This window comes from Lycium barbarum, chromosome 3, assembly GCF_019175385.1.
Source record: "Lycium barbarum isolate Lr01 chromosome 3, ASM1917538v2, whole genome shotgun sequence".
NCBI lineage: Eukaryota > Viridiplantae > Streptophyta > Magnoliopsida > Solanales > Solanaceae > Lycium > Lycium barbarum.
In genome coordinates this window covers 144602370-144618381 of record NC_083339.1, presented here as the reverse complement: position 1 = coordinate 144618381, position 16012 = coordinate 144602370, and the positions used below count along the sequence as shown (strand labels likewise).

General features: G+C 36.1%; 1 protein-coding gene across 1 annotated transcript; it reads right to left on the bottom strand.

The window, feature by feature from the left end:
* Positions 1 to 6829: 6829 nt before the first annotated feature.
* LOC132633304 (uncharacterized) lies at positions 6830 to 15771 on the bottom strand. The gene is made up of 10 exons (XM_060349621.1): positions 15474 to 15771; positions 14804 to 14926; positions 14259 to 14379; positions 12650 to 12775; positions 12232 to 12341; positions 11955 to 12138; positions 10397 to 10594; positions 9571 to 9798; positions 9224 to 9422; positions 6830 to 7261 (listed from the first exon to the last, which is right to left on the bottom strand). The coding sequence occupies exons 1-10, from the start codon at positions 15494 to 15496 to the stop codon at positions 7158 to 7160; spliced, it is 1416 nt and encodes a 471-aa protein (XP_060205604.1). The 5' UTR covers positions 15497 to 15771; the 3' UTR covers positions 6830 to 7157.
* Positions 15772 to 16012: the final 241 nt, after the last annotated feature.

The window sequence follows — 16012 nt, the reverse complement described above, 5'->3', positions numbered from 1 at the left end:
TCCCAATGACATTATATTCATCACCCTTTCCATGATTTTCCATGATCCAAAGTATTTAAATATATTATACTAAAAGAAAATGATTAGTGTTAACAATTGATTAGTGTTAACAATTTCAGAGCTTATGGAAGATGCATAACAGCTAGCTAGAGTAGCCTCCACATGAATGTCGTGCATACCAATGTTAAAGAAAACTGTGAAATAAATAAATCAAAGAATTTGAAGATAAAAAAGTTGATGATCTGGCTGTGAATATTGAACTTTTCTCATATGATACAAAAATATGCGTTCTTGATAATTAACAACATATTACAGCTTGTAGAAACAGTAACAATAATTTTATATGATGACGGAATAAATAAATAAAACATGAAAGGTTACGTGTACAGATCAAGAAATTAAAACCTCAATGATGAAGCGGATTTGGTCCGCTTGGAACAAGGCGTTTTTCAACACCATAAATCGGGTCGATCTCACTTTTAGGGGGCGGAGAGAAGTGTTTCCGGTGGTGTCGCATAAATGGCTTGAAGTCAAATTTGGTTGCTATTAATTCTCTCCTTCTATTCAGAGTCCCTTGATTATTATGATGAAAGTTAACACCAATAAAGTTGCACCAATATCCATGAAAGAAGAATAAGAAGAGAGCTAGCAAAAGAATAAGAGCTAATGGATACTTCTTAGTAACATTTTTGGAAAGGGCTGCCATAATAGTAGAGGAAAATAAGGAGAAAAGTGGGCATGGAGATCAGAAAAGCATAAGGCAGTATATAGTAGTATTAGTTTAGAGGTAGAAGAAGAAGAAGAAGAAGAGAGAAAGAAGCAAGAGACAGATATGTTGTTACACAAGCTGGTTGACATGGGAGCAATATTGCTTTTGCTTCCATGAGACTCACCTATAACTAAGCTTCATCTAAAGCAATTTTCTATATATGTTGTTATAAGTAATAAATACACTTATAAGCTGTTAATCTTGTGTGTGTATGTATTAAGAGATTATGAGAGTAATAGGGGGCCAAATAATGCGGAGAGGGAGGCAAGGGTTGTCGACATTTCCTCCAATAAAAACTTGCTTTGCGTTCACGTTAGAGTGGCCATTAAAGTCTCTTAGTCAAACCTCCAATTATTTATTTTAATTGAAAAATGTCCCCATTTAAAATTTTGAAAAAATAAGAGACCCTCATCCTCACCTATATTAATTAATCTCGAGCCTATATACTAATATTGACACGAAACATAATGTTTGTTGCCTTTTGGAGAAGTTAAATTTGATGGAAAATACTTAAGTCATTCTAAAGAAAATAGGATTTAACTTTTATATATTGATACATATTGCAAAAAAAAAAAAAAAAAAAATACTGGCATTATAACTTGAGTGTTGTAGCAGATTGCTTATTATTTTCGGGTTACAAACTTCTCTTATTACGAATAATTATCGTGTAGTTATCTTTTAAGTGAGCTGATAGTGTAAAAAAATTAAAACGGATAGCTTATGAAAGTTGAGTAAACTCTTACGACATACTAGTATGACACTATTGTTTCTTGCGAAATGATACTACAAGTGTGAGTATATAAAAATCCAATCTTTTGATAGCAGCATGGTACGAAGTTACCATAATAAGAATAGCCACCAATTAAGAAGCCCGTTGCAAATCATGAATGTTGTTTTGCTGATTGCAAGTCGGATCATATATGCACATGCCCTTTTTTTTTTTTTTAGGTAAAATATCAATATGTAACAGACAAGAAAGAGCCATTGAATTCCTTGTTGAAGTTAACACATTGTTATAAGACACAGTTTATTTAAGTGCATGACAAGAATGAACTAATATTCACTGATATTTATATTATTGGACTTTCTTTTCATGTTTTGCTCTTTATTGTATTTGGTATTTATTTATTTATGGAAGAAAGAAAAAACTAGCAGAAACTAATTGAGTGGTACTTATGAGTTAGTCATTTCCTACCTGCCAAATCGATATCACCTAAGTTTCTTTTGTTCTTAGTCATTAACAAGAAGAAAAATAATTAAAAGACTATATTGCCAAAGAAGAAATCATAGCAGTTCGTTAAAAGTAATATCGAAGAGAAAATTTCAATTCGATCTTTACCTAAAATATTGTTGAATTTAACTAATAAAATAAGAGGAAGAAGTGGAGATAACTTTTGATTTATTGTTGAATCTTGCATAATATAGAAATTGAATTACTAGTGGAACTCAAGTTTAATGTTTGTACTTAATTTTAATTCTAATCTAAGGGACTCCATCTCTAAATATTTCATGTGCACTTTTATTTTACAAGGTCGACAAAAATCATGACAAAAAGGAAATATTTTGGTCAAGATATGCTAAAAATTAACAATATATATATATATATATATATATATATATATATATATATATATATATATATATATATATATATATATATATATATATATATATATATATATATATCTACGTTACCATTAAAGAGAGGACATTCTCTGATAAATTTTCAATTAGAATGAGGTCCATATTGTACTGCGAAATTAAAGAGGGAGGTCCACGTCAATGACCCTAATATATGTTATCCAAGTCCTCAATTTAAAATTTTAAAAATTAAAAAACTTAAAAAAAAAAGGTTAAAAGAAAGGGAAAGCAGATATATTTTTTGATTATTTTGTAACGTATATAAATAGTTTATTAAATGCAATTTTTATGTGCAAGATCCCCATTTATCTCCCCAAAATTACTATAGTCAAAGATTAGGTATTTCAACTTTCAAGTAGTACAACGAAAGCAAGTTAAATTCAATTTTGGACTTTGCTGCACGTGCTGTAGTCGAGTTATGCTAAAGCATTTTGGATTCAAGAATACTTCTTTATTTATTTACTTTTTTTGGTTTTGGATTTCATAAATCTTTTGGAAATAAGACGAGAAAATAAAACAGAAGAAGGCCCAATGGGTATTGGAGGACTTGGTCCTCAGTCCTCATCTTCACTAACATTTTTTTTTTTTTTTTTGTAGTGGTGGTGGTTGGTGGGGGGCGGGGGGTTTGGGGGTGTGGGAGAGAGGGTGAAACGATTGATAATCGACTTACGATATGGACTTATTGACTAAGCTATCAAAATAGTTTCGTCGAGTCATTGTCATCTCACATGGGCGAAGCAAATACAACAACAACAACAACAACAACAACAACCCAGTGAAATCCCACAACGTGGGGTCTGGGGAGGGTAGAGTGTACGCAGACCTTACTCCTACCAAGGTAGGATGGCTGTTTCCGAGAGACCCTCGACTCAATAAAAACATAAAAAGAGGTCAGATACGGCTAAGAGATTCAAAGCGATATGGAAATGAAGTAACGCAAGCGACACAGATAACATAGAATAATCAAAGCACAGGAAATAACAGATAATAGCATAATAGCATAAATTAGAGCACAAGAAATTATACTACGATAATGCGACTATTAATAAGGCAGGGTAATGAGACTATCTACTAGCCTTCTACCCTAATATGGGTCCTCCAAACCCTCCTATCTAAGGTCATGTTCTCGGTAAGCTGTAACATGGGCGAAGCAAATCCGGGACCAAATTCTCAAATAGTTACGGTTCTTCAATCTTTAGTCAAGCTAACACCGGCTAACTTGGAAGTTACTATGTTCCTTCAACGCTTACCACATATTTGGTCAGAAAGTCTTCATGCAGATATATTTATTACCAATACAAATCTAAAATAAAGTAATAGTGTTAGTAAAATTCTTCACATTACCAATGAAGTAGTTAGAACCAAAAACTCATATAGCACGAAAATTAAACTCAACACTAATAGGAGACAAACCTTCTATCCTATACTCCTAGTCTTAGGCTTGAGAGGAACTTATATATATATATATATCTATTTTTCTGCAAAAACTGAGCAGGTAAAGACAAGCGGCTAAGCTTTTTTTCCCTTTTCTTTTGGAAGTGGCAATCAGACTGAATTTTTGAATGCAATAACTCTTGTCGGCTTCACCTTAATTTCGTTAATTTCATCGACGCCCAGTACTATGTTATCCAAAAACATCGATTCTGCTCTACATTTAATTTAGTTGGATTTATGTGGTAACGACTAGGCAAAGAATATCTTTTGCTCATAAATTTGTGGTTCAGAGGAAAGAATGTCTTTCCTTGAGTATTAGCTCAGTCACGTATGCAGGATTTTAAGTAAGAATTGTCGGTCTATTGTCACAATTTATGTTGTCTTTGGGATGTGGATTTTTTAAAAAGCTTTTTGTATCCGTGGTAAATTGAAGTTTACTTTGCATTATTTTAAAAATAAAAATTTACTCACACAGGTTTAATTAAAAGTGATGTTGGATGACACTCTAGTCCAAAGGTATTAGATTAGCATGAGAGTCTTCCGGTCCAAACCCTTTGAATATTGCTGAGTCAAGAAAAAGATGAAAAGAGTCATCATATGAACAAGACATTCATATATGTGACAGACTGACAGTGTATTAAGCAAAGGGGCAAAAACCCAGGGATATAATTTTGCTCAACACGCACAAATTTTTGTTCTTAAACTATTTTACGTTCTTGGATTGGAACATATAGACGGACAATCTAGGCTAAAATCCCCAAGACATCTCCTCATGTACTCATATTGCTTATTAATTGTTCCATAATTTCAACACATTGTATGTACACCAACTTATTGACGTACTCTACTGATCATATCTGATCATCTAATCCTAATTAGTAATACTCATTCAGATTGCTCTAGCCTGTAGAACTAGTCAAGTTAGAATTGATCTGGTCTTTGTGAGTGCAACAGAAATCTGAAATTCTGAGGCCTTTCTTAGTGACCTGTTTGCCATTTGTTTCATTAAGGGGCAACAGAATTTATATTGATCACGCCATTCTGAACACAACGTCTACATTTGGAGCCTTCTGCATTAGCGCATAGTACAACTATATACAATCGTCGATATCTTGCCATAATTTCATTTTATAATTTACAGCCGATACAACCAACACCGCCTGCACCAATTAAAAGTTTCATTCTGTATTTATAATTTTATATACAGAGGAATATAGTTTTCCTTTGTCATTAGTCTCTCGTCCACATTCAAAAAACGTAGATACCTTCCCATTTTATACCTTTTAACGGTTCAAGACACCAAGCTTAGAGACAGCCACCTCCTATGAAATTTTGATTCCAATTTCAACTAACAAATTTAAGAATTTACACACCTTAACCAACAAAAAGATGAAAGCACCAGCACCTCAACCAAGTGATGGCATTAGAACAAGAAAAAAACCATCATCAAGGGGGCATCCAAGATACGTTGGCGTTCGCCAAAGACCATCAGGAAGATGGGTAGCTGAGATAAAAGATTCTTTGCAAAAAGTTAGGCTATGGCTTGGAACATTCGACACTGCTGAGGATGCTGCAAGGGCTTATGATCAAGCGGCTCGGACCCTAAGAGGGGCTAATGCTCGCACGAATTTTGAACTACTCGCGTCTGATTCCCACCAAGGTAGTAATATTCTTGAAAATTCTGAGCCTTTTAACTTTGAAGAAGCCTGCAGAACTGAGGAACCTGAGAATGGTCTTGTTGGTGCACTTAAAGCTAAACTATTTAACAGCAAGAACTCAAGATCTTTTATTCAAGCTTGTGCCTCTAATTCCAATTCCCAATTAGCATCCAAAATTAAACCATCAGTACCCTCACTTGAAATCAAGAAAACATCCTCACAAACAAGACAAGCTGTCACATTAGCCAGAGGATTAATGAGCAATGTGGAAGCTGAGAACTTACCTATAAGAGACCATACACATGTATTAAATACTGGACAAGGTAAGAATTATTCTGATAACTTGTTCAGGAGCAATAACAATCTTGATTACATTAGCATGATGACGAGCGATCATCAGCCCATGATTTCGTCAGAGTTTCAAAATAACCAGTGGCAAAGTGGGACAAGCTCAGCAATAATGTGGGCTAACGAGCAAGGACGATTGCCATGGGGCCACGATGAAGTTTCATATGGTACTACAAATAATAACATTAACACTAACATTTTTGGTGGTGGTAGTAGTACTGCTACTAATACATGGCCAGTTTCAATTAGTTCAGTTTTAGGGACAAGTGAACCAACGGTTGATTTGTCTACATTTGGGGAAGTAAATATTTTAAATGGGCCAACAATGATGACCAATATGAATGGATTAACACAAACAGCTTCAGTTCCAACTGAACAACAGATACTGCAGTTTGAAAATGGACTTTGGGGTGCTGGTGAAAGTGCAGCTTGGGATCCTTTTCTTTTATCATCTGTGCTGGGATAATTTCTAGCACTTGCATAGCCATGTGAGACAGTTTAGGATTTAAGCTTTGATAGACATCAGAGTTAACGGAATTCTTTATTTTTTTAGGGCTCTTTAATGCCTCGTTTACCCTATTTGTTATACTATTTTATGAGATTACTAATTATTAATAACAAAGCCTCGGAGACAGTTTATGGGAAGACTTGTGTTTAATGCTTTCTTACTGCATTTCTCTGGCTTCCAATAAAACAAGAAAAGGCTCCCACTAAAATTATTGTTGAAGTGGAAACAAGTTAGATATAGACACTGACAAGGTAGACTAGAAAAACAAGGTAGATATTTTCTTCATTTGAAGTGATGGATTGCTGCATGACGACCAATTTACCATCCCTTTTCTTTATTTTTCCCTTTGTTTACAGTCATTGCATTGCTAACGCCTAAAAGTATACACAAACGCAACAGCAGCCACAAATTCATCATTTCTTTATTATTATTATTATATACCTGATATAATATGGAATAACAATACATGGGTTAAACATCAAAAGACAAACCACCCTTAAGCTTTTCTTTAAATCCTTCATCATCATCCTTTAAATTCTATTAAGTTAAAAAAAAATAAACCCATATTTTAAATTTTGACCCTACATACCCTATTCTTTAGTACAAAGAACAAACGCTCTTGACAAAAAATAATGTGTGTTATAACCTCTGCATTATCAATCTATGTATTACAGTTTTTGCATAACTTAACCAAACAACCCAATGTCCGGATGACGATGTCTCTCTCTTCACATCGCTACAACATGCCTACAGACTCGGGCAGTCTGCAAATCTTGGGGCTTAAACATTACTTTGACCATCAACCTTCTTCCCAGTCTATGTCATCTTCTTCATCGTTGTCGTCTCCCGAAGCATCTGCTTCAACATTCAAGTCTACCTTGAGAGCTCCAGTTGTATTAGTACCTGAAACATACCCAATGTGAACATGAAAGTTGAAGTTTAAAACTAAACAAATAAAACACGACCTATAAATTGAAAGCGAAAACGAAGCAGCCAGACGAGAGAGAAGCAGCCAGACGAGAGAGAGAGAGAGAGAGAGCGAGACAAGAAGAATCAGAGCCTAAAGAATTGGGAGACGACAAAATTTAGCAGCAACCATCACATGTAGAGCTCTAGCCAAGCAGGCAGAACAAAGTTACACGTCATACCAACTCTAAGAAGTTGGAAAATCCTCTCTAACAGGTCTTGAAGTTCCACCTACGAGCCTAAACTTCATGGGGAACTCTCATTACACCTTGTCCTTGTCCAAGGTGCATCTACTGCTACTCTTAATAGTCTAAGACTACTACTTCCTAGGAAGTGCATGACACGTGTCACTCACAGCGCTACACATACATAACGTAAAAAAAAAAAAAAACACACACACACACACTTGAAAAACCCCAGACCAGCCATTGTCAGTGTGTAACTCCCTCGCGCATGACCCCACGAAAATTTCATAAAGATAAAAGGAATTTCAGGATTCTGCTTTTAGTTACTCTAATTAGATGATAGAGTAACTATCATCAAATTATAGCCAGTGCAGGCAGCACATCAGCACTGGCTATAAATTTCAGGAAAATCATAAAATAATGTGAAGCCATACAGTATACTATGAATTCTGGTTATCGAGGGAAGTGATCAACATATCCACCCAAGAAGAGACATAACATGGTTAGAACAAGAAACGAACACACGTCACTCGTTTGCTCTTAGTTGGTAAAGAAAGAAACTTATCTTCCTCGACCTAAAGCATATCTTTTTACACTAATTACTGGAACAGATAAACAAGAGTACTTGAAAATTATATTAGGCTCAAACCTCAATAGCCTTACAGGCCCAACTTCTATAAACTCCGCAGAACTTGTATGGCATTTGCAATAGACTTTTGTTATTGAGTAACTACACTTCCAAAGACCATTATTCTAGAAAGTCAAGGCTCAAGGAACTATGGAACCTTGAGCATTCTCAAACAAATTACCATATCTCTCCTCTCTTAGTAAGGATTCCCACATGGCTTATGTCATCGACCCTTTGAAATTTTTGTCCATATATTTCAGTTCCCAGCTTCCATAGACTAGTTGTTTTTATTCAAACAGGACATAAAATAGCGTATGTAACAACTTTCTTGACATCTCTAAGATGACTGTACAAATTCGTAATTAATTAGAACTATAGGTGTTGTGAATATTTCAGATTGATTCGTGAAAGATGTTGAGAGTTGTTAGCATACTTTGATAAGTTGCATATTCTTCAATCTTCTTAATGTTCCTTTTTTTTTTTCAGATCTTTTGATAACAGAAAAATCTCCCTTAGTTTAGCTGGCCCAACCCCAGTGAGCCCATAGGTTCGAAACCCGAGGGAATATAGGACAACTCCTCTACCCTGCTCCCTCCTAAATATCACGCTTCGTGTTAGTGTCAGAGTTCAAACTCGTGATGCACACATCCTGGGTTGCACCCTTACCATTGAACTAAAGCCCAGAGGGCTATTTCCTTAATGTTTTGAGCGATAATTTTTCAGAATATCATTTAACAATTAGGAGAAGAAGTGATTTCCTCGCTGTAAAAGTAAACATAGTGGAAGAAGCTTTGGAATTCATGGGAAACCAAAAATAAAAGAAAGGCCAACACTTCAAGCTTAAACCCCAAAAGATTCTGATGCACAGAGTACAATTTTAATCCATTTGTTCCATTTATGGTCTCTCTCCATTTTTTAAGGACTCAAACAAAGAATTTGCACCAACGTATAAGGTAAGGAGCTGAACCTCATGATGTAGCAAGCTAATAACTTCAATTACTCGCACCTCCATTATCAACGTGTTTGAACAGTCCTTCTATCCTCAACTACTTAAGAGATTGAAGTATATGAACAATATAAAATTACCTGCAGGTGGGGCCTCCTCCCATTCGATATCCTCTCCTTCGTCCTCCTCTTCGCGTTTGGATTTCATGCCAACTTGGCGCTCAGTAGAGGTGTGATACACTCCATCTGTAGTTGATGTTTCTGGTAACATTTTGGCAGCTTCTTCTTGCTCTCTTTGCCGCTTGAATAGAGCCTCGTAATATGCCTTAACATATTCATCCTACCAAAACCAAGGGAAAAAAGTAGACATTAAAGCATCAATATACAGCATATAGACAATTCAGGCAAGAAAGGAAGGGGCAGAAAAGGAGAAGACGGGCAGGAAAAGGTAAGAACCAATGAACCATACAAAAGGCAATGAGCTTAACCTTTATATTTTTCACATCCTCAGTTTCTATGGACTTCTTGTCATCAGATGATCCCGCTGCAGCAGAAGTACCCTCCGTATTCGACTCTTGCTTGACCTCTCCTCGCTGCTCCTTTGTAAGATTCATTCCCTCCTTTATCATCCATGGAGGCAAAACTTTCATTGGTGTAGCTGAAACCTCAGATTTGATATCTCCTTTTTCCTCAAGACCAGAGAAAGCAACTTCAACCTGCAATCAACAGCAAAAAGTGGTTAAAATTCATAAACACCATAGTTTCAGGGTGTATTTCACTCAACCAATCTGCAACCCCTACATCCTACATAACTTGGGCACTATTTTCTCCATCTAATTCGGAAAAAAAAAAAAGACAAGGATATTTTATTGAAAGCATTCAGAGCAATTGCTATATGTTTTATTATTGAGACAAAACAGTGGCTAAAGGATACACCTCAAGTGATTAGTGAGAAAGGAAACAGAAGTTTGTATATAGTATAAACAAATAACCAAAACGTTCATACGCACAAAATGGAGAAAACATCCAGTGTTACACTACAAAGGATGAGGGGTTAAAAAGGCTGTTCTCAGGATTTGATCAGAAGGCTAACTAACACAGCGCAAAAGCTCAGTTGTGCAATCTCTGTATGGACTAGTGCATGGACGTGCAGGAGTCATAACAATGATGCATGTGCATGAATATACACCAAAATCACCACAGTGCATTTCCAAGAAGCATCAGAAGCAACTAGAAACACATAATGATGAGCTTTCGAGTAAAAGCCTGTAACAATAGTATTTCTTTTTTCTTTCTCCAGTTGGGCAACAGAACCTTTGTCTCCCCAACAAAAGGCATAGGTGTTCCACCAAATCCAAGCCCTTGTCCTGACTTTGAGTCATTTGCATTATCTCCATTTGCACCTCGGGCCACAGCGTTGGCTCGCAATTCCCATGCTTGAAGGCTTCCAAACTCAGGAGCGGGTAAATCTTTTACTCTGGCAAGTTGATCCATCAATGGTTTGAGTTGTGCCTGTAATGTTTTTAGTTCTCAGTAAACTGAACCAGATGCACAGAAAGAGAGGGTAAAATCAAGTCAACTGTTCTCAGATATTTAAGGATTACAAAAAGAGAAAAAAGAAAGGAGGAAGCACTCTTAATAATCCATCAATTGTTATAGAGATCAAAACAACGGGGGGCTATAGCTCATCCAAAAGCAAAATAATCCAAGAAAAGTAGTAATACTAAAATGGACGCAGTTAGGATAGTCCCAACTAGTTCATGGACTTCTTTTTGATCAAGTAAAGATTTCATTAATAATAACAAGGCCAACTTGGCCGTATACAAGAGGTCTACCAAAAAGGAGAAAACCTACAAAATATGGATCGAGGAGTAGTTATCTCTTTTCATGAGATAAATGATGTAAATGAAGTGCCAAGCAATACTAAATTGGAAGACAAGACCCAACCTCTCCTTTAAAAATTCAGCCAATACAAGTTGTAGAAATTCTTTCAAAGCTACCAGAAAAATCATGTTTACAGAAAGACAAAATCAAATTCCTTCAGGCCAAAAGAAAGATATAGAGAAGCATTCAATTTGGCAGAGAGAGAGACTCCTCCATTTCAACCAAAATGAAAACAGAACTTCATAGATCTGTCTTATGAACATCCTCTTTTTATCAAGTAAACCAATTATTTATTTAAAAAGGGGCACAAAATGCCCTTATACAAGAAGTAAACCAAAAAGAAGACAATCTAAAGAAAAATATGATTTTCTATGGACAACACCCATTCCTCATGATTCTAGAGATCTCGCGGCTGCACCAAAAAGAAATAAGGGATAAGAGGCTATTCCTCAAGTGTACAAAATCCTTCTCTACTCCCTCAAAAGCTCTCCTATTTCTCTCTTCATACGATCCAGTTGAACATTACTTCTTTGACCAAGCCTGTTACGAACATCCTTACACAACCAACCCGCAGATTATGCAGCAGTCCACTAATTCATTGAAGAAAAAGGCCAAATTAAGTTGCATTGGCTCTCTAGTTCTCTTCACTATCGTGGGCCAAATGGCTAGTCAGTAGTCTCTAAGCACGCTGCCCTCCAAGGAATGCAACATTGAGTTATCCAAGCGAAACTACAGCACCGGTGCCAACGCTTGTGAGTGCGTTAAGTAAATTAAACAGCTATTATCTGGAATTCTTTTTATTCTCTTGCTAGCTTTTCATGACCAAATGAGTGAATACATTACATGACCCAAAAGCCACCAGTATTACATGACCAAATGAGTGAATACATTAAAAACAAAATGAATTGTGGAAAGTACCTATATATCAACCTCCAAAAGAAAAAAGAAAAATAGTACACCCAAAAACATATATAGAAAGAAGACAAACCTCCACCCTATGAAGCATGTCTTCCAATTTCTCGCGACGTCGTCTCCTATCATTGTCATCCCCATCTGCAGACCCTTGAGAAGCTATCTTGTCGCTCTCTGCCACTAGTTCCCCATTGCAACTTTCACAATGGAAATACTCATCCTCAGGAGAGACCAGCCGCAATGCATCCAATGCAGTATATCTGAATTCGCATATTTAAGGAAAATCCTGAATTTGTCATGAGACGCATACCTATCAAAAAGACAAAACTCAGCGGCAGTATTGAAGGCAGAACCTTTTCCCACAGTTGGGACATATATACTCCTGCACTGTGTTTTTGTTATCCAGCTCATCTCTTAACTTTTTCTTCATTCGGTGCAGTCTGTACCTCACAACATCATATATCTGCAGAATTTGAGATGCCCCTCGAATCTTTAACTTTCATGAAAGTACCAATATAGTTAAATATCAATGATATCCAAGATACATGAGAAGTTATCCCTGGTCAACAATCATGCTTGTGCTAGTACCATAATAAGCAGAAGTGCTATTACTATAGATTACTTAAGTCTCTCATAGTTCAATTCAACCAACGAAAATTAGACAGAGCCTTACTACTGCCTCTTGTTGTTCATCTATCAGTCAAGTCTGAAAATGCTATGACTAGAAGTATCAGAATACTACAAAAAATCTACAGAAGTTGGTAAGGGAACCTGTGCATAGTCCAGGCAGCAATAGGAATGAGTATGCATCTTTATTTTGTCATCTCCGTCTTTCCCATGCAGGCCATCAACAGTAGCTGCAACTGCAGCATTGTATACTTTTGCACCCTTTGCTCCCTGTAACAAAAGATTGTCAGAGAACGAATGACAGATTATTTTGCAAAGAAATTGCAGGCAAAATCTGGAGAATGTTAGTACTCCCTCCGTCACAATTTGTTTGACACTTTTCGCTTTTGGAGAGTCAAACGAATTGTTCTTTGACCATAATTTTTTCATGTCTTTTACATACTTTCCAGATATGTAAATTTTATTTCGAAAAATCTAAAGATTCTATGTTCAAACACAGTCAAAATTAAGAAGTTTGACTCTTGAAAAGCGAAAAGTGTCAAACAAATTGGGACGGAGGGAGTAGTATGTGATAATATCAGATGAATATGCAATTGAATCGCCCCTTTCTCACCCCTCAGCTTTTGGTAGAGGAGGAGGGTAGTTGCACATTGGTAGGTTAAGGGCAGAGGGAAAAGAATGTGCCGCCAAATCACCCCCTTCTCACCAATCGCGGACAAAAAATGCAATCAAATCAGCCCCTTCTCACCTACCACGGCTTTTGGAAAAGGAGGAGGATATATGAACATTCATTAAAACGCCATTAGTTTGTCGCACATTAGCAATTAAATTAATGAGGCTGAGGCTAAAAGAATATGAGCACACAGAAGAAAATGCTACTTCTTTGTATTTGTAACTGAAAAATTTCCTCTTCTTTGCTGTCATAATGAATTTTTCTAACAGGTCTCAATGTTCTGTACCGTGGTAGCAAAGAGCAAATAGAATTTGCTAAAGAAATCAACTTGAAGGAGTATTCCCGTGTAGAACATAGGAACGCATAAGGTAACAACAAAATGGGATTTTTTTTTTAAAATGGTTTAGAATAAAGAAGTATGATTCTTTTTGGCTAGATTAAGCAAATAGATGAGTTTCTTCAGACTGAGCTTCACCGTTGGCTTCCTTATTGTTTTTTTGTGTTGTATTACTCCCTCTGTCCCAATTATGTGGCACCATTTCATTTTTGGTCTGTCACAAAAAGAATGTCACCTTTCTATATTTAGAAACAATTTAACTTTATGAGATGATTTACAGCCACACATTCATATAAGGCTTGTTTTGGATCACACATTTCAAAAGTCTTCCTTTCTTTCTTAAACTCCGTGCCAAGTCAAATGGTGCCACATAATTTGGGACGGAGGGAGTATGTAACAATTTCATGTTTTTTTAGATAAGACATAGGTTGAATAAATTACATAACGAATCTACAGAGTTCTGAAAATGGGGTAAAGAGACGCAACTTAGTGTGCACCTTACATCCATATGGTTACCAAACAGCAAATTTCTCACATCTTCCTATTTACTTCAGAGGAATTTATGTAAAAGGGATCCAATTGCTAAGTTAAGGAAACAAATGGTGTTGCTTTAGATATATAAAGTCAGGAACACTCTGACTGTCTGAAACTAGTGATAAAGGCTAAATCTTCCAGAAATTATATCATAGGCAGAGGGGGTTAAGTAATAAATCATCTTTATGGCAATAGAGCATAAAACCAACCTCTTTCCTATGGTCCCGTGTGATGAGCTTTTCTTCTTCAAAGAACCGCAAGGTGCGGCGTAGTTGCTTCGTGTGCAACTTCAAGTCTTTTGCCAAGTCTTCTTCCCTCACCCATTGCCGCCTGAAACGTATTATTTTTAATACGCACATATATTGCTCCATCCAAAGCACTTTGTGGATGTGTGGGTGAATTATGCAGAAACTAATCACGCAGTGCTTGAAAATATGACAATATATGTCAGCTTCGATAAAAATGATATATCCTCCTCTAAGGGGCAAAATAGCTACTCCGTCTGTTTCAATCTGTTTGACTGGTTTTGACTTGGCATGGAGCTTAAGAAAGTAAATAAGACCTTTGAATCTTGTGATCTTAGACTAATGATATGTAGAATGTACAAAAATGTCCTTTGATCTTTTAAACATGTCATGTGGAAAGTTGGTTTAAAGAGTTGCCAAAAAGCGAAAGCGGCATTCTTTTTTAAACAAACTAAAAAAGGTAAGACAAACAAATTGAAACGAGGGAGTAAAATAGTAAAAGTGAGAACCTTGTGAGCGCATCTAGAATCACCACTGCAATTCCTCGATTGTCACTTCTACCGGACTTTGGCTGATTGTCTCCTTTAGTCGTAATGTCATCATAAAAAGCTCTTGCAGCAAGTTTCACCAACCTATCCAACATTTCCCATAAATCCACATAACAAGAAAAGAGTTATTTGTCAAAAAACACACCTAAACTGTCACTTGCGAGTTACATACCTCATCCATTGATCCTTTTACCTACCTAAACTATCACTCCTTTGGTATTAAAGCACAACTCGATGTTGAGTTCGCCAAATATTTAAAAGTAACCAACTCAGCAGTCAGCATCAAGGTGTGTTTTAATACAAAGGGAGTGATACGTAAAGGAAACAACGGATACTATCACTTTTTCGCTAGTTTCATACATCAACTATCCATTACTCCCTTTGTCTACCTAAACTATCACTCCCTTTATATTAAAACACACCTCGATGTTGAGTTCGCCAATTGACAACTCAGTATGGGGTGTGTTTTAATACAAATGGAGTGATAATTTAGGTAGGTAAATGGAACAATGGATAGTTGAATTCTTGACAAGAAACGAAGATGAATAAATAGATAAGACAGGAAAAACAAGCATCAAGAACTAAATTATTTTCCCGGTCTTGGACAAGAAGAATTAAACACGGAGTTTACCTATTGAATGGCTCAATACTCATCTGGATGAATTAATTAAATCGCAAACTTCATACAGTGAAATTTAATCCTCAAAATCCCTAAATTATCGCCAAGATTTGATCCTGAAATCCCTAAGTCCGCTGTTAATTAGTGATTAGTGTGGAGGAAGAACATCGGCGCTATTGAGAAAAAAGGTGGTCGAATGGTGTTAAAGGATTTGGAGTGCTATTTATCAAGGTCGCTCCAAGCCCCAATTATTATTCGCGTCCCTTTGATTTCACTTCCCACCCTAATTTGATTTCTTCCCTTCGTGTGAGTACGGAGACCGGCACTTTTGTAATAAAAAAAAAAAAAAAAATTGGCACCAATCTAACCCATTAAAAAAAATCAAATTAGGCTTTACTCACACAATTTATGCGTAAAACCCTTGCCTAAAAACCCGACTCAACCTTTATTCTTTCTCAAAAATTAAGTTTTTTTGCGTACTTTGACCGAAGATTAGTCACATTTCAAAACACCGGATTATAAATATTTTATATAGAACTTAATATTTTTTT

Bases quoted from the DNA above. Each gene is read 5' to 3' on its own strand.
- LOC132633304 (XM_060349621.1), bottom strand. From the start codon at position 15,496: ATGAGTATTGAGCCATTCAATAG. The intron at 9,799-10,396 runs GTTCTGTTGCCC...TGTTGATTGCAG, and splicing joins CTTTTGTTGGGGAGACAAAG to GTTGAAGTTGCTTTCTCTGG. The intron at 7,262-9,223 runs GTAATTTTATAT...GGTATGTTTCAG, and splicing joins GGAGGAGGCCCCACCTGCAG to GTACTAATACAACTGGAGCT.